The following is a 16980-nucleotide window of genomic DNA, read 5'->3' as shown; positions in this document are numbered from 1 at the left end:
GGAGGTGTCGAGGATGTTCCTACTGGCGGGTGGCGGACTCTGACTATGAAGCGGTCTGCAAAGTGCCCAGAAAGCTGGCAAGAAGCACCTCTTGCGGGCCATCAACCAGATACTCAGCCAGTGTCATTGGTGGGAGTGTGACTGGAGGGGATGGAGACGTGGAGAGGAAGAACTTGGACGATTCAGAGGAGGCCCCATCATCTCGAACCCTGGTCCCTGGGTCTCAGGACGTTTCCCGGACTTCAGACAGTGATCGCACACTGGCTGGACGAGGCAGTTCCAGCCCCTCAGTTGCATCCTTGGAGATGACCGAAGACAACACTCAGCCTGGAGCGCTGAGAGACGGATCACTGATCTCCTCTGGGGAAGCAGCAGTAGACGACCACATTTCTGACTCTCTGTCTGAGGAGCACATGGGAGCGACGCTGTCCTCACCTGGACCCAGTCTTTCTCTGACATTCTGTCTGCTGCAAAGTTACGCAACCCATCGCCCAGTCCAGCACACCAAGGGAAGCAAACTACCCGTCCTCATCCGGAGGAGCTCCAGGAACGGAGGGGCTCGGCTGCGATTCCCAGATCCTCTTCTTGGGATGCCTTATGGAGAGAGAGACAACCACATGCCCACTCCCGAGCCAGAGACTCCTTTGGTCAGGCTGAATTTGGAAGACGATCACGACCTGAACTTTGTTGACATGGAGGATTTATTGAATGATTTATACAAGGAGTATCCTCCCCCACCTCCACATCAGGTACTAGACCTTACAGAAAACAGTGCTGCTGCTGCTGCTGCTGCTGAGAGGAACTATTTTATTACTCTGCAGCTCCCTGAGTGAATCTGGCTAACAGGCTTCAGCGTTTGACTGCGTACCCTGTCCATGAAGAATTACTCTCTTCTTTTTTTTTTAGTTTAAGCAGCTTCATAATCAAGCTGTCAGTTACTTACACTACCCACAGCATCTCCAAATAGCTTCAGCTCAAGAGGATGTGAGCTGTGGTTTGTGCGTGCGTGTGTGTGTGTGTGTGTGTGTGTGTGTGATGTGCTTAGGCTTCTGTGTGTGGTTATACCACACTTTGCGAGAGCAGTCAGGTTTCGGTAGGCAGTTGCACAATGGCACAGCCTGATTCCCTAATGACCACGTCTGTCTAAAGAGGAAACAGAAAATGAAAGTGCAACCATTTTTCATATAGATCTTAAATATCTTACAGAGATAGACTGAACTTTCTAAACTGAGATTCTGTGAATAGATTTTTTTTTTTGTAGAAGAGATATGATGGCAGCATTTACACAACAGATGAAAGCCAACGTTTTAGTCAGTCTTGGCACCTAAAAAATAGCTTGAACCGAAAACGTTCACAACCCAGCGCCACGTCAGCAGACATTACTGTCTGCACTTTAACAAGAGGCAGTTCAGTTCGTCACGTTTTCCTCAGATAAAACTACAACCAATCTCAGCTCACTCCAATCAATAATCTTCTGCGAGGGGGATGCATTCATCCTCTTAAGCACAGACCGATGGCTGAAGTAGGTTAGATAAGGGGAGACATTTAAAGACAGAGTGGCTCCACTGTTGACCTATTTTCTGGAGACCTTGAGGCAAAGTGATCCACACAATGTCAGACCTTCTCAGCTCATCTCTGCCCCGGTTTGCTGCTTCAGCAACACAATTCAAGGCTTTAATTTTTTTGTTTGTTTGTTTTTGAAAAAGAAAACATTGCTTATCTATTAGGTTAAATTCTGAACCTCACAAGATGCTAACCTCAGTGTCGGTAGACGTATAAATTATCACGTAATGATGCTTTTATGGAAACACTTTGGGTGCAGTCATGCATGTCCGTGCTCACAAACCACTCCAGTGTCTTCTCTGCCTCGTGCGGCCCATTAGCTTGTAGAGATGAACAATTAGAGGTTTGTGGCTAATACCCAACCGCTGATATTTTAGCAAAGCTTTAACCTGCTTACAATGATGTCCATCCATTTAAATTCCTCTTTAAGAAGCATAATATAAAAGGATGTAAATTTGGCATGAATTTGCATAGCGAAAACAAAATGAAATTGACATTTTGAACTTCCTGTAGAATTTCATATAGGTGGTTTGCATTATTAGCACAGCTAGCATTACACTGGGCTCCTGGTATCCTTGGGACTGTGAATACTTGAAATCTCTGAAAATGTACATAACTACCTGTTTTAATCATTCAAACACCAAACAAACCATCTTTGCACTTCCACAGAAACTATTATATACAGCCTTCCTTAACTCGGCTAAGCTAATCAGTTCCAAGGAAAATAAATCGGCCGCCTTGCAAACGCCTACCAATAGCCTGCCAAGTTGCACTGCATCTAGGAATTTCCAACCTACATTTTCTTTCATATGTTTTATGAAACAAATAGGAAAAAACCCCAACAAGGAATAATTGAATTTTCTGTGAACAGTTTGGAGTACTTAAGAAAAATCTGCAAAGAGGTGAATCTGTGAAAACTCAGCTGTGATCAGTCAGTACTAGAACAGCAGTCTCTGCGTTCTCAAGAGGAAGGAGGACCTTTAATGGTCAAAATGTCTTAATTCAGCACATTCTGTGACGGAGATTGAAAGCTCAAAGAGATTATTAGCCTTTGATGTTCCCCTGTTATCTCCAGCCTGAATGAACCACAGTAATGTCCTGAAAAGTAAAAATGTATATCTTTAAGTCGAGATTATTCTTATTGTACACTTTTATACGAATATGAAACAAAACGACGAGTTGATTGCAAATAAATGGGGTTTAATATAATCTTCTTCAGAGCCTCGTTGAGGAGCAGCAGAGTCAGCTCAACCAGTACGAATGTGCGGCGGGTCAGTGCGTCAGCGAGCTGCAGAAGGCCCAGCTCCAGGTCCAATCCCTGCAGGCAAAGATCCAGGAGAGCGAGGCCAACAACATGGTGAGGCATGTTAAAAATAGCTACATTTTAATCACACTGCAGGTCTGATTTATTTATTTTTTCTCCATTCCTAGAAGCTGCAGGAGAAGCTGAACGAGATGGAGTGTGAGCTGCGTTCGCTCCGACAGGCGGCCCAGAGTCAGGAAAGAACCATTCAGGGCCTCACAGAGTCCATCACCACCAAAGACAGCGAGGTCCGTGTTTGCAGACGTAGAAATCTGAAACATTTTTTTCTTTTTAAGTGAGCTGACTCCTGTTTTCCTCGTCTCTCTGAAGGCCCAGGAGCTGTACCATTTGATCGAAGGCCAGAACAGCACCATGTGCAAGCTGCAAGAACTGGCCCATCGTAACCAGCTCACTCAAAGCCAGGTGAGACCCACAGCGTGTTTTATGTCACGTCTCCCGTCCCAGAATCCGTCCGTACTCGTGGTTAAGATGTGGAGCCTGATCGTTCGTATTTTCTCAAGACTCCCGCGGGGATGAGCGAGTCCCTGACGCTCGGCCAGCTGCAGGGCGAGCTGGTCCGGGTGCAGAGCTCTCTGTTCTCTCTGGGTCTGGAGCTGGAGGCCAGCCAGAGGAGTCTAAGGCAGAGCCAAAGGCAAGGCGACGACCTGCTGAGGTTCAAGGACCGGCTCAGCTCCGACCTACAAGAGGAACTGCAGCACAGGGAGGTCACAGAAAAACACAACCAGGTCAGCGTTCATGTGCTGCTTTTACACCCGGATGCACGAGGCACGTGCGTGCGTGTCTGTAATCACTCCTGTTCCCGCCGCAGGACCTGCACGGTGCTCTGCAGAAGATTCGCTCCGAGCTTCAAACCAGAGAAGCGGCTCTGAAGGAATGCGAGGCAGAGAAGACGGCAGTGACGCAGGAGAAAGACGGGATCATTGCTCGGCTCGAGCGCTCCCTGCAGGACAAGGAGCGGCAGCTGCAGGTAGGATCACGCACACAAAGACACAGGCGCTCATTATAATACGCTTCACGGAGCGGGCGTTGATCTTTGCTGTTGCTGCCTTCAGGAGTACTGTGACATGTTGGAGTCGACAAAAAGCTCCAAGCCAAGAGATGCTCTGCTAGAGAAGCTGAGGGAGCGGATTAAGGAGAGAGACCAAGCTCTGGAGGTAAAGCAGCCACACAAACCCCTATAAGAACATTGCATGACAATCATTCCTCCTCCCTTTTAAAAATGTTAATTAGCTTTTATATCACAGAAAGCCTTTGTAGTAAACTTTGCGACCTGTGATATGAGCGTCACGGCTGAACATGGGCGGACCGTTCACTCGGTAGGCTTCAGTCGGCCGTAGGACAGAATATTTAAAGGGTGTTTGGTACTTTTCTTTTTTTTATATATCTGCTTATTTATGTTTATTCTTGTTTCTTATTCCAAAAGGAGCACAATGTTCTGGAGTTGCACCCAATAAGTAATTGGTTTTCTGCTCGCAGCGCTCCATCGATGACAAGTTCCGCTGTCTGGAGGAACGCGAGGGCCAGGTGAGGGCGCTGCAGCTCGCCCTCAGGGAGAAGGAGCGCGACCTGGAGAGGCTCCGCTGCATCCTGTCCAACAACGAGGAAACCATCACGGTACGCTCACCGGCAAATGTCAGAGCTGTTTTTTTGTTCTTTTTCTCGCTGTCTGTACGAATGAATCCGTGTGGGCTTGTTTTTCCTCCACCGCCAGAGTTTGGATGCTCTGGTGCGCAGCAAGGAGCTGGAGCTGGAGCAGGCAGCGGAGGCCTACAGGAACCTGCAGTGGCTGAAGCAGAAGAGCGAGGAGAAGGAGAAAACGGCTCTGAGGGAGAAGGACACCATCATCCACCAGCTGCAGGCGGCCCTGCAGGCGCGCAGCCAGGAGATACAGGTAACACCCAACACGTCCTCCGTCATACGGGCGCTGCTGGCTGCCCAAAACTGTGCTGCCGGTTTTACTTTTGCCGACGCCGCTTTCTGTTTTGTGCATCACGCGCAGGATCTAACGACCGCCCTCGTTGCCCGGGTCCAGGCCGGCCCCACGGGGGTCGTGGAGGAGCTGAAGGCTCGGCTGGCTCTTAAAGAGAAACTGTTCCAGGAGCTGCTGTCCGACCGCACCCGGCAGACCGACGAGCACCAAGCGCAGGTCCTGGATCTGCTCAGCACGCTCAGCTCCAAAGACCAGTACCTCCAGGTTCGCAGTGCAGATGGAAAGAAAATGCACTTAAGCGGATAGATCAGAGCTAAAGAAAAAAACAAAGAAATCTTAAGAAAAATCTCTCCGTCCTTTATTTCTTTCAGGATTACTCGTACAGGCTCTCCTTGGTGATCACCGAGCGGACAAACGAGCAGCAGGAACTTCGCAAGCAGCTGACCCAGACGGAGCAGGAGCTGAGCGAGCTGAGGCGAGAAAGAGAGAGGGAGACGGGAGGAGAGGCGGAGCATCTGCGAAGCCTGCTCAAGGAGAAGGAAGCCTTTATTAAGGTACCTGCTGATCCTTCGCTCTTTGGTTTTCCCTCCTCACCTTGTCTTCTGCGTTCCTAATCTTACGCCACGGTACACTTTGTGTCAGGAGCTGATCCAGGAACAGGAGGAGGCCGTGCAGGAGGAGAGGGAGGCCGAAGTGAAGGCTCTGAAGGACGAGATCCAGCTGGTGTTGAGGAAGGAGAAGGAGGCTCAGGTATCTTCGTCTGAAACTCCGAGATGCTGCACCAAAGTCACGTTTGCGATAATTTTTTTTTTTACACGGAGTCGTTCTCTTGATGCAGAAGGAGATCGCTGACCTGCGCTCCTCTCTGGCCCATCGGCAGATTCAGAATGCGGCGACAAAAGACGGAGCTCATCAGCAAGTAAGAGTGCGTCAATTAGAGGAAACAAGTCATTTTTCCATCTTTATCCTTTTGCACTACGTGGATTTATTCATAGTTTTACTCACATAACCACAGAATTTGACACATTTTATTGGTATTTATACCAAAGTCAGATGCAAAGGGGCATGTATTTTAGAACTAAAAGAATATGTATCCATGAATGGACTTTTTTTTTTTAAATAAAAGAATATGGCATGCATTTCCATTCACAACTCCAATTACGCAGTTGATGGAAACTAAATATCGAGAAATTCTGAAGAGAAAAAACTGCAAAAGACTTGAGACTGGACTTGAGATCATCATGAGCTGCTTTGTGTTTGTCTATCACATGAAATCAGAAGAAAATACATTTATGTTTGTAGTTGTGATATTACAAAATGGGGGTAAAATGACTTTTGCAGAGCACTGTTTATTTTTAACCTCTGCCTCTGGTTTCCAGTGTGTGCTAGAGCAGCTGGTGTCTGAGTACAACAAGCTGAATGACGCCCTGAGGACAGAAAAGAGGCTATACCAAAATCTGACCCAGCTTAGCAGAAGTGATGGGTAAGTGGGGGAGGAGGGATGCTTTCATCTCTGCAAATACAAAATATCTTCTTTTAGGATTTTATGCATTTTTTTTTCTTTCCTCTGTTTTTTTATTTTTTTATTTTTTTTCGACAGCAACAGCAGCACAGAGAAGATCCAGACCCTGCACACCGAACTAGACTCGGTTCAGGCGCTTCGAGGGCAGCTGGAGGAGGTTCTGTCCAGGACCCGTAGCATGGCCCTGGCACTGGAGCGGGCAGCTAAAAGGCAGCCTGAGTTTGGAGGTGGGAATGGCGGGGACTAGCCTCCACGGCTGCAGTCGGCCACTCACTAACGCTGCCCTGACGCTCGGCGCTTCAGAGTGAAAGTCTTAAAAGTGAGACAGAGCTGCCTCTAAGGTCTGAGGGTCCGAGAAACGGCTGAATTTCTAAAGAGAGAGTCTGACCCTCAGTCTGGAGGCAGCTCTGCCCAGTCAGCACCAGCTCTACTCACAGAACAAGCTCTGTTCACATTAACCTCTCTGAAACGAAATATGTGCACCTCAGAGCTTTTATCTATATATATATAATATATAATATATTCTGTGATCATTGTGTGGATGTGTTTTCCGTTGTTTCTGATAACTGCCTGCTCTGCAGTTTGGTTTGCTCCGCATTGCCGTGTCTCGCCGGCCGTGTTGTTGCACAGTGAAGTTTCGTCTTGTGGAGACTCTCGATCTCGCGCCTTACAGTGAAACGTCTCACCATCCATCGTTTGTTTTATGTCATCCGTGTGTCTGCATTTGACGAAGATGGCGTAGGATTTCAACTCTTGAGGGTTAACTTTAAGCTTCAGCTTTTTTTTTTTTCTTCAGCGCTCTGTAACGTAAAACCTGCTTCGCTCCAGTTTTTTTTTATATATATATATTTTAGTCTAACAGGTATGCAGATGAAGACCTATGAAATATAAGCTGGTAGGTACTGCTTCAGATAGAAAAGTAATGTCACTATTTTAATAAATGCATCATTTTGCAACATGTGCTCATCAGTTCTGTGTTGTAGTGAGCAATATCCAGATGTGAAACGTTGCCTGCCCGTTAGAAATTAATATCGGTAGAGGACATATTCCAGGAAACCTCATCTTGCCTGAGAGGTGGAATAAATGTCAACATTTTTGATTTTTTTTCTTTTCTTTTTTTTAATGCAATAAAAATAAATGTACTGTTTTTTGTCAAAAGGACCTCTGGTATCGACTTATTTTTTATTGTGTTTAATTAGAAAGTTGTTATAAAAAATACTACATGCCAAAAGATAAATCCACAAAATGGTCCAACCTCAAAGGGATTTTCTGTTTGAAATCTTACAACTGAATCAAGTTTTCTGAATTTTGTTTCATTTTTGTAAAAAAAAACAATGGATCCACAAACACTAAATGAAAATACGTTCTTCTCCGAATTTAAACTTCCCTCCATCTCTGCTTCCTGGTGCATGAAACTGTGGCATGGTTGTCCTGTTTGCATGACCGTTCTGACTCTAACACCCTGTTTCATATTCCCATTCTGCAAATAAGGAATATATATATATATATATATATATATATATATATATATATATATATATATATATATACATCAGGCATAACATTATGACCACTGAGAACAACTAGTTATCCCTTCATTGGAACGTAACGGGCAACAAGTTAACATTTTGCCCTCACATCAGGAAAAACGGGGAAGGGAAGGATGTGAGCGAGTTTGACAGCTGGGTCAAAGCCCCTCTGGTACTGCAGCTCTGGTGGCGTGGTCCCAGTCTGTAGACTATCCAAAACTAATAATCCAAGGAAGAACATATTCAGGGGCAGATGTAAGTGAGGAGCAAAGGTTTGGCTTGAAATATGACGACGCTAACTTACAAGTTACTTTTCAGTGAGACATGAGAGGTTATTTTAAGTCAATAATTATTAAAGACTTTGATGCTTGGACAGAGAGTGACTTATTATTAGGCTGGTAGTCATAATGTCATTCCTGATTTTTGTAGGATCTTTGATAATAAAATAGAAACGATCACTTCTTTGCTATAAAAGCTTGTATGATTTAAACACTGAGTCTGTGGAGCCACAGCATCAACAGAGCCCCACATTCAGCCCTCTTCAGTGCACACAGAGCATTGTTCAATCAATAAACACCCTATTTGGCTGCTCTGTCACAAACCCTCCCCTTACACTTGTTTACAGATAAAGAAACAACTTTTTCTGATAGTAAGTGATTTGATCAATTGGCCCTAAAATGCTCTGAATATCTAAAAATAAACCTGCGACTCTCACTGGACACTTTGTGGCGTGTGAGTCTGTTTGGTCAGCAGGAACGAATGCGTGCATCTATTTCCTGCTGAGTCACTTTCCACTGAACCGCTTGTTTCCTGCAAAGCAAAAGTCTTCTCCAGTTCCTCTCTTACTCCTGGATTATTATCCACAATACTTCAGTAAAAATCTAAATCTATTAAATGTGGTGAGCAGCGAGCACAGAGTTCTTCAAATGTCCAAACCTGCATGGTCTTATAAGTTGGCTAACAAAACATGACATAACATTTCCCTCCAGTCCCATGACTCCCAGTGAGGTAGTTTAGAGCCGAGACGTCTGTGGAATGGAGTGGTGATGCAGGAGCAAAACAAAGAACAGAAAGAAAAACTTATTATTACATAACGGAGCCAGAGGAAGTGGATGTTGCCCTTACATGGTTATTGTGCTTCCAGAGTTCAGCTCAGAGGAGGAGGAGGAGGTAGACGATGAAGACGGCAGCAGCGAGGAGTTCACTGACAGCATAGAGGAGGAGGATAACAGCCTGAACTCCACTCAGGTAAAAGCCCATTTTCATCCCTTTCAGAAAAATTTTTTTTTTGGCTTTTCTGAGAACAAAATGGACGCGTTCCTGTCCCGTTAGGCCTCAGCGAAGCCTCAGAGAGCCGGTGATGAGTCCGGGCGACTGGTAGAGGAGACGGTGCACCACCTAAAGCAGCGTGAAGGAGCCAAGAGGACCCCAGATGCTCAGCGTGAAGAAGTGCAGTCGCAGCTGGAAGAGGATGGATACGCGTCTTTATCTGACAAGAGGTGGACGTTTCAGAATCTCCTCAGATTTCCTGAAACTTTTTTTATATTTTACTTTGCTCTTCCTCTGTGTGGATTCATCATCTTTTTTTTTCTGGTGGCTTTGTGTTTGTTTTTTTTTTCTTTACTTGCTGTAGGAGCGCCTTGCAGAGGTTGCAGCAGGAGAACGAGGCTCTGAGAGAAAGTCGGGGGTGTCCGAGAGCGGGGGGGCAGAGGAGGAACGCAGAGACCAAACTGAGCCGACGGGAGGAGAGGGAGAGGAGCAGCGCCGAGGAGGACGATGAAGAGTTTGAATCGTCTCCAGTGGTGTCGGGGAAGCGAGGTCCCTCTAGTCTGAGCGCCGAGTCGGGGAAGAGGCACTGCATGAGGCCGAGCTCGCTGGACCTGAAGTCCAAACAGGCTGAGACGGTGATATTTTATTCACATTTACTTTAACAGCAATTGTTAGCCATCAAAAAACTTCTGAATTTGTAATCCAACACAATCACAAGGGGATTTTATCTGGCTACAACTCAGGGCACGACTAAATGTATTCGTATTCACAGTGTACTGGAAAAGTTTTCACACCCTGTGAACTTTTTGAAAGTCACAAACTTCCTTTTATTTTATTTTAATCTTATGTGACCAACACTAACCAGCATAAATCTGTGAGGGAAAAGAGGCATCACTTTTATATATATATATATATATATATATATATATATATATATATATATATATATATATATATTTTTTTTTTTTTTTTTTAAGCAAATAAACAGAAAAGTGTGACATGCGTTTTTTTTTTTTAGTCAACTTTGCTGAGTCTGTACCTCAAGAAGCAACTTGCCCCAGTGTACATTTATGGCCAATTCTGCTTTTCAAACAAGTTCAAGTTCAGTCAGATTGGATGGAGATTGTCTTTATTCAGGTTTTTGATTTGCTTTCCCTACCCTTTAGTAAAATATTCCCACAGCATGATACTGCCTCCACCATGTTTCAGCACAACGAAGTATAATTTTCATTCCTTTTCACTAAAATGTGCCACATTGTGTTTGTCTATGACATGCAAACCATTTGCATAAATTTTTTTTATGGTCCAGAAACTTAAAAAATAAAGTTCAATAAATCAATTAGGAATGTATTTCCCCCACTTTATCTATAAAATTAATTTTAGGTGAATTCTGTGTGTCGCAAAACTTGTTGATATATCCTGTGTAATGTTAACCTTTGAAATTTTACGTTTTAAAAACTTTTTTACGTAAAAATTCCCAATTTTCAGTCAGTGATGTAGACAGCCACAGCAGTGCACATCTGAACCTGTTTTGTTGCTGAATCTCCGCCCTGTTGCAGACGGTGGAGTCCACCGGCAGTGGCAGTGAGGCCGGAGCGATTTGGCAGGATATAGAGGAGGGTCTCCGGGAGCAGGCGGCTCGTCTTCGCTCTGACCTGAGCCTGAGCCTGCAGGAGAACAGAGAGCTGAAAGAGAGGCTGATGGTGTCCGAAGCCACCGTCCAGGCTCAGGCCGAGCAGCTCAAGGACTACAGAGATCTGCTAAGTGAGTTTGTCATTTGTAAGCAGAGGGACATGCGCGGACATTTTGGGGAGCGGGTGTGCAAGTATAAAAAAAGGTCACCTTGGAACCGCCAACTGCCTTAATAGTGTGAGGTTTATTAAAGGCCGCACACAGCACTGTAAAAAATAACTTTTTCAGAACAGGTGGTCTAGCGCCCCCTGGTGTCCATCTGTGACACCACCTGTGTGGAAGACCAGCTTATGCTGAAAAACACAATCAGGTTGTGCCTGCTCCTGTGTTATTGCAGCAGAAACGTCCGTGCAGCAGGCCAGTAAGCAGGTGCAGGTGGATCTCCAGGATCTCGGCTACGAGACCTGCGGCCGCAGTGAGAACGAAGCCGAGAGGGAAGACGCCAGCAGTCCAGGTGATCCACACACACACACACAGACCCGGCTTCCCGGAGACCAAAACGTTCACTCTCAGCCACCTCCTGACTTGTCGGGCTTCATTGCGCCTCGTCCTTTGTCGTCCGATCAGAGTTTGACGACTTGGAGATGTGCACGTCGCTGTCCCAGCCTCAGGACTGTGAGGGTGCGGGCGGCGGCTGGTACAGCGGGAACTGTAGCGGGAGTAGAGGGGCTTACAACACGGTGGACGAGCATCTGATCCGGGATCTGCGCTCCCAGCTGACCCGCTGCCACAAGGTGATCCGCGGACTGCAGCTGCGCGTCCGCTCGCTGTCCGCCACCAGCGACTACGCCTCCAGCCTGGAGCGCACGCCACGCAAGGTGACCAACACATCACCCTGCAGGATTTTTTGCTTGATTTTGTTCATGTGGGTGAGGAGAAGCAGATCTGGTCTGTGGTGACCTCTGGAAACTTAAAACAAAAGTGTGAATATTAAACATCTTGCATAACATAGTTGACTGACACCATATTTCGTTTGATTTCGTAAATGTAGACGAGGTAGTTGACCTTTGATGACCTTTGGAGACATTTATGAATACCACTGGACAAACATTTTTGCAGCACAAACGTTTCACACCGATGTTATTCAATTTGAAGAAGGTGGGAGGAACCAACTTCACTCAAGTGAAATAAAAAACTAACTTTTTAAAACATTTGTAATTCATAGACGTCCATTTAAAACATGAATGCAGTTTTGATTAATTGTTGTTTAAGTGATTTTCTAAAACAGTTCAATGATGTCTCTTAATTCTAATGGTTTGATGCTCAGACTGACCAAAGGAGCTTTCCTCCCACTAGCTGCTCCGTTTCATGCCCACCTTTCAGGTCAACTGGGCGTTTGAGAGGTCGGCGGGCCCCAGTGCAGCGGAGGAAGATGAAGGCTGGATGTCAGACACGCAGGGAGTCCGCTCCAGCTCTGGGCACAGCAGGGAGCTGCAGGAGCTCATGGAGCGAGTCGCGTCGCTTGAGGCTCAGCTGAAAACCACTGCTGCAGAGGGCAAAGGTCAACCGGAAGAGGGGAAATGTGCCACCTGGCCTGGGTGAGATGACATAGACTGAAGTAGGGAGAAGTTCTTACAGCGAGAAGCACATTTTCACTTGGGCAGATTCACTTTCTCTATTCCCTAGAGTTTATCAGCAGATGCTCATGAGTTCAGTCATAAGACTCAGAAAACTGTTATCTCTAAGCCACACAGCGGTTCACGTCAAACCTTCCTCTCCTTAGGAAGTACAACTCTCTGATCCAGGCTCAGGCTCGTGAGCTGTCCCACCTCAGGCAGAGGATGAGAGAGGGCCAGGGGGTCTGCCACATCCTGACGCAACACCTGGGGGACACTACCAAGGTGCCGCAGCTTCTCCGCCAAATTTCTTCCGTCTTCTGCAACAGAGGGAAGATTTCATGTTTACGCTTTCATACTCGCTCCCTAACTGTCCCCAGGCTTTTGAAGAGCTCCTGCGGGCCAACGACGTCGATTACTACATGGGTCAGAGCTTCAGGGAGCAGCTGGCTCAGAGCAGCGCCCTGGCTCAGAGGGTGCTCACCAAGATAAGTGGACGTAAGGAGAACTTTTCTGTCAGGTGTCCCAGCAGGAGAACCATATTTACTTTATCATCCCTTGAAGTTTTTGCTCCTTTAACGTGCTCCAACTTTCCTGATTCCTAATCACAGGTGAGGGGACCGAGAACCACAGCGAGAAAACCGGCCATGAGCTGCTTGCCTTACGGTGCGTCATCTCATCGATTTTCATACTCACAATCCTATTTTGTGTGCGTGCGTGTGTGTGTGTGTGGTGTGTGTGTAGGTGTGTGCGTGTGTGTGTTGCTGAAGGCGACTAGAGGTTAATCCGCTCTCCTTGGTTATTCCAGATGCTTCAGTTGAATGAATAATCAGTAAGTGGCTTTGAATGCAAGTCCTGATTTTTTTCTTTTTTTTTTCTTGCAGGCTGAGTAAGGAGCTACAGCAGAAAGACAAACTCATCGAGTCACTCCACACCAAGCTCCACCAGCGTCCTGAGACTCCATCCAGCTGCCACGCCCTCTCTGAGACCACCGACCAATCGGACAGGACCTCCCTGGTGTCCGATGAGTACCAAAGCAACGAAGACTTGGAGCTGTGCTCGGACATGGCAGCCACAGAGTTCCCGGAGGAGCAGCGGCTCCGGCAGCAAGGCCACGCGTCACAGCCAGACGGTACTCTTAAACTGACTTGCTCTTTCTCCCTGAAATACGCATCGTTCTGTCCCTTCATCTTCCATGCACCCTCCCCTAGTCTGTCCATCTCTCCCGCCTCTTCGTGGCCTCCTCAAGGCTTCCAACAGCTGTCCCAGCATGCTTTGCTCTTCTGCAGTTAGAGGTACGGGATTCACTGCAAAAGAACGAAAAAAAATTCTTCTTTTGTGTTTGGTATGTTTAATTTCCTCTCATTCTCCACCAGCCCCTTTCAGTGCACCCATCTCCTCCCTCTCTGTCTCCTCCGGCCCTGACGTCTGGGGTTACGAAGTCATTTCTGACCCCCGGCCCAGGGCCCTGTCTGTTGCCGCTGTTCGCCCAGAGCTGGACATGCTCTACAGACAGATGCATGAGCAGAACAGGGGTGAGGGGCCACAGAGAGCGTGTCACGAGTGAAATGTTTTGGATTTGGACATTTTCGCTCCGTCTCTGGCTCACTCTTCTCGTCCTGTCCACATGCGTCTGATTGCAGGCTTCCCGGTCGCCCAGGACACGACCCTGTTCGGCCTTCCGCCTGGCCCGCACAACCAGCATGACCTCTCCAGCTACAACCAGCTATCCCATCATGCCTTTCAACACTACCAGCTGGGTGGCATCCCTGAATGCCACTCCGTTAAATCTGACTCAGGTCTTTTGAGAGGACAGCCTCTGTGGGACGTGGACAGCTTAGTTCAGCCAAACGGGACCTTTTCTGGAAACCAAACACCAAGCAGCCAAACAGGTGAGGCGGTGGTGTGAAAAAACAACTTTGGTCACTTTTTGTTACTTGGCAACCAGGAACTTTACCGCAGTTTTGGTCTGGGCTAGACTTTAGAAACGACTTACAGGAGCAGTAGGCAACACTTTTTTTTAATTTTTTTAATGAGTCTTGCAAACATTGCATTTTATATAAGAGTTGCCTGCTCGTATCAGGAAAACTGTAGTAATACATTTGGATTTTAATTCATATAAACAATACTGAAGTATTGAAAATGAGGAAGTTATAGTCATTTTTGGGAGGAACAACTCGATGCTACTGGGCAAGGGACGTATTAAACCTACAGCTGGTATCATTTCATAATTAATTATATAAAGAACTACCTGTTAATGTTCTGTAATTTGCATTAGCAACATAATTGTTCTTTTAATAAGGCACCAAAACGGTTTCCAGCCCACGTCCTTTTAAATCTGACTCTGAGTTTTAGGTGATCGACCAACAGAAGAAAGTGCTCTGCACCAAAACTGAACCCACCATCCTCACTGAAAGGCACGGTCATGGCAGCATCATGCTGTGGAGATGCAAAGTCTGAAATTAAATCCAGCTGAGAATGAGTTTGCAGAATGCAGCATAAATTCTCCTTTTGATACGCAAATATGGCGGAGATAAACCCCAAGAAAGATTTGCTGGGCTCTCTGTAGAGAAAGGTGTAAATGTTTAGAGGGCTCCACATACACACTCACGCCGTCAAACTTTTCAAATATTTATTTATTTTTGTCTGTCACGTGTAATTCCGATAAAACAGACAAAAGAAAATGTTGGTTGTGTTGTGACAAAGTGTTGAAAAAGCGTAAGCGGCGTGAACCCCCGTTTCCTGGGCTTCGCCATCTTGGAGGGAGAAACAAAGCTGATGTACTGCTTGTCCGCAGGAGTGAATTTGATCGAGGAGCACCTCCGAGAGGTCAGATGCCTCCGTCAGCGCTTGGAGGAGTCGATCAGAACCAATGAGAGGCTCAGGCAGCAGCTGGAAGATAAACTGGCCTCCACCGGGCGGGATGGAGGTAAAGAGTCCGCAGGATGCGTCTGAAGCATCTCTTTCTTTCAACTGAATGACAATAATCACCATTGCCTTTTCAGGAGCACCAACAAACATCTACATTCAGGGACTTGACACGGTCACCCAGCTTTCTAGTGAAATCAGGGTCCTGAAAGAGGAAAATCTCAGTCTGCAGTCTCGCCTGCAGGCCAGCACAGGTGCACGGTCATTGAAAAGCTTCCAAACAACACAAACTCATTTTCATCTCATGAATTGCTCCCGTAAAAGCTTTCTGGGTGTTCTTGACGTCAGATACAAGCGAGGAGTTGGCGCAGCTGCGGGAGGCCGTGTTCGCAGCCAGAACCCGCCTGAAGCAGGCCGAGCTGGAGGCCGAGCAGTGGAAGGAGGAGCTGCGGCGCCTGCAGGCTCACACTCAGGAGCAGGGCCAGCAGATCCACGCTCTGAGGCAGGAGCGACAGGCCAACCAGGACAAAACCAACAGGTTGCTGTCGCTCCTTTCCGCGCCGATTCTCTCCGTTGCGTGTTTTGTGTTGCTTTTATGAATTACAAAACTTCGCCTCGCCAGGCTCCAGCACGAGACGTCTCTGCTGCAGCAGCAGCTGAGTGAGAGCAGAGAACTGATCCACTCGCTGCAGAGCGAGCTGCACGTTTATGACCGAGTGTGTTCCAGCACCAAGCCTAACAAAGGTCAGTCTGTCATTTTGTTTTACCCACATTTTAGTAATGACATTTGAATGTGTATCTACAGTTTATTGTAAATGTCCCTTTGGGTGGCTCCATCTAGTGGTAGAGTCGTTAATTACAACTTCGGCTTTTTTATATTTTACCAAGTTCTAACCTCAAATTATAAGTGATATTTAGTCAAAACATTACTGGCACAGCTATACCAACTCCCAAGACGCATAGAGACTCCAATAAAACTTGAAGTGAAAAGCATTTTACTAGTAGACCAACGCATTTTCACTCATGTGATATTCAGCCCCCTTTATACTTATATCTTTAAATAAGTCACATGCATTGTAAGTAGAATCAAAACTGTTGATCAGGTGAGCATTTCTTTTAAAATCTTCCACAGATTTTCATTTGGATTTAGGTCCAGACTTTGACTGGGCCACTCTAGCCTATGACAATAATGTCTGGCTTCTTGAAACTCTTAAATAAAGGGCAGATTTTTAGAGTTTGCGCCTTATGTCAATCACTTTCCTCCCTCTTTAGAATTACCTGCTACCCTGTGTTAGTCTACCACAAAAAAACAACACAAAATACACTAAAGACTCAAAAATTATTACACAAATTCAAACAAAGTTTATGCCTGGCAAATTCAAAATTATTTTTGCCAGGCACTTTAAATAAATCAGGACGACACCTTGAAGGTCGACTTCAAGCCCAACATCCAGAGCTTCTTCCTGTATATTTCCTGCTCAGGGTATCTGTGTGAGGTGGCGGGTTTCCCAGCGGAGCTGGGGGAGCTGCTGGGGGAGGTCAGGAGTCTGCGGGCCCAGCTGCAGAGCAGCGTGCAGGAAAACAGCGCTCTCAAACAGCTGGAGCTCCACAAGCAGCTGGAGCAGAAGCTAGGCGTGGGGTCGCCGCGGGCTCCGTCTCTGTCCGCGCTGACCGCCAGCCCTCAGAGGGAAACCTTCTACAGACGACAGCTGCTGCACGGTGAGACC

General features: G+C 46.6%; 1 protein-coding gene across 12 annotated transcripts in view; it reads left to right on the top strand.

Moving 5' to 3' along the window:
• LOC106927895 (myomegalin) overlaps positions 1 to 16980 on the top strand; it is a 37650-nt gene that overhangs the window by 15887 nt on the left and 4783 nt on the right. For 4 of the 12 annotated variants that reach the window (XM_088014471.1, XM_088014470.1, XM_088014472.1 and 1 more), the window contains exons 1-34: positions 1 to 749; positions 2783 to 2920; positions 2995 to 3114; positions 3197 to 3289; positions 3388 to 3612; positions 3696 to 3854; positions 3940 to 4041; positions 4132 to 4203; positions 4364 to 4501; positions 4599 to 4778; positions 4887 to 5081; positions 5189 to 5371; positions 5460 to 5567; positions 5656 to 5742; positions 6197 to 6300; positions 6418 to 6566; positions 9013 to 9116; positions 9201 to 9367; positions 9502 to 9772; positions 10697 to 10901; positions 11167 to 11283; positions 11397 to 11647; positions 12153 to 12367; positions 12553 to 12670; positions 12766 to 12883; positions 12997 to 13051; positions 13270 to 13517; positions 13597 to 13920; positions 14029 to 14277; positions 15183 to 15314; positions 15391 to 15507; positions 15602 to 15791; positions 15876 to 15997; positions 16736 to 16972. The exon at positions 1 to 749 is cut by the window's left edge and continues 1220 nt beyond it. In XM_088014471.1, coding sequence (XP_087870597.1) covers positions 1 to 749; positions 2783 to 2920; positions 2995 to 3114; positions 3197 to 3289; positions 3388 to 3612; positions 3696 to 3854; positions 3940 to 4041; positions 4132 to 4203; positions 4364 to 4501; positions 4599 to 4778; positions 4887 to 5081; positions 5189 to 5371; positions 5460 to 5567; positions 5656 to 5742; positions 6197 to 6300; positions 6418 to 6566; positions 9013 to 9116; positions 9201 to 9367; positions 9502 to 9772; positions 10697 to 10901; positions 11167 to 11283; positions 11397 to 11647; positions 12153 to 12367; positions 12553 to 12670; positions 12766 to 12883; positions 12997 to 13051; positions 13270 to 13517; positions 13597 to 13920; positions 14029 to 14277; positions 15183 to 15314; positions 15391 to 15507; positions 15602 to 15791; positions 15876 to 15997; positions 16736 to 16972 — 6042 coding nt within the window. The remainder of the gene's footprint in view (positions 750 to 2782; positions 2921 to 2994; positions 3115 to 3196; positions 3290 to 3387; positions 3613 to 3695; positions 3855 to 3939; positions 4042 to 4131; positions 4204 to 4363; positions 4502 to 4598; positions 4779 to 4886; positions 5082 to 5188; positions 5372 to 5459; positions 5568 to 5655; positions 5743 to 6196; positions 6301 to 6417; positions 6567 to 9012; positions 9117 to 9200; positions 9368 to 9501; positions 9773 to 10696; positions 10902 to 11166; positions 11284 to 11396; positions 11648 to 12152; positions 12368 to 12552; positions 12671 to 12765; positions 12884 to 12996; positions 13052 to 13269; positions 13518 to 13596; positions 13921 to 14028; positions 14278 to 15182; positions 15315 to 15390; positions 15508 to 15601; positions 15792 to 15875; positions 15998 to 16735; positions 16973 to 16980) is intronic. The other 8 variants (XM_088014469.1, XM_015003782.2, XM_015003778.2 and 5 more) reach the window with 8 other exon arrangements.

The sequence above is a fragment of the Poecilia mexicana genome, unplaced genomic scaffold (genome assembly GCF_051168715.1).
Source record: "Poecilia mexicana isolate PSO_F unplaced genomic scaffold, ASM5116871v1 scaffold_17, whole genome shotgun sequence".
NCBI classification, from domain to species: Eukaryota; Metazoa; Chordata; class Actinopteri; order Cyprinodontiformes; family Poeciliidae; genus Poecilia; species Poecilia mexicana.
The sequence above is the reverse complement of the archived record's forward strand: the minus strand, read 5'-3'. Positions and strand labels throughout refer to the sequence as shown.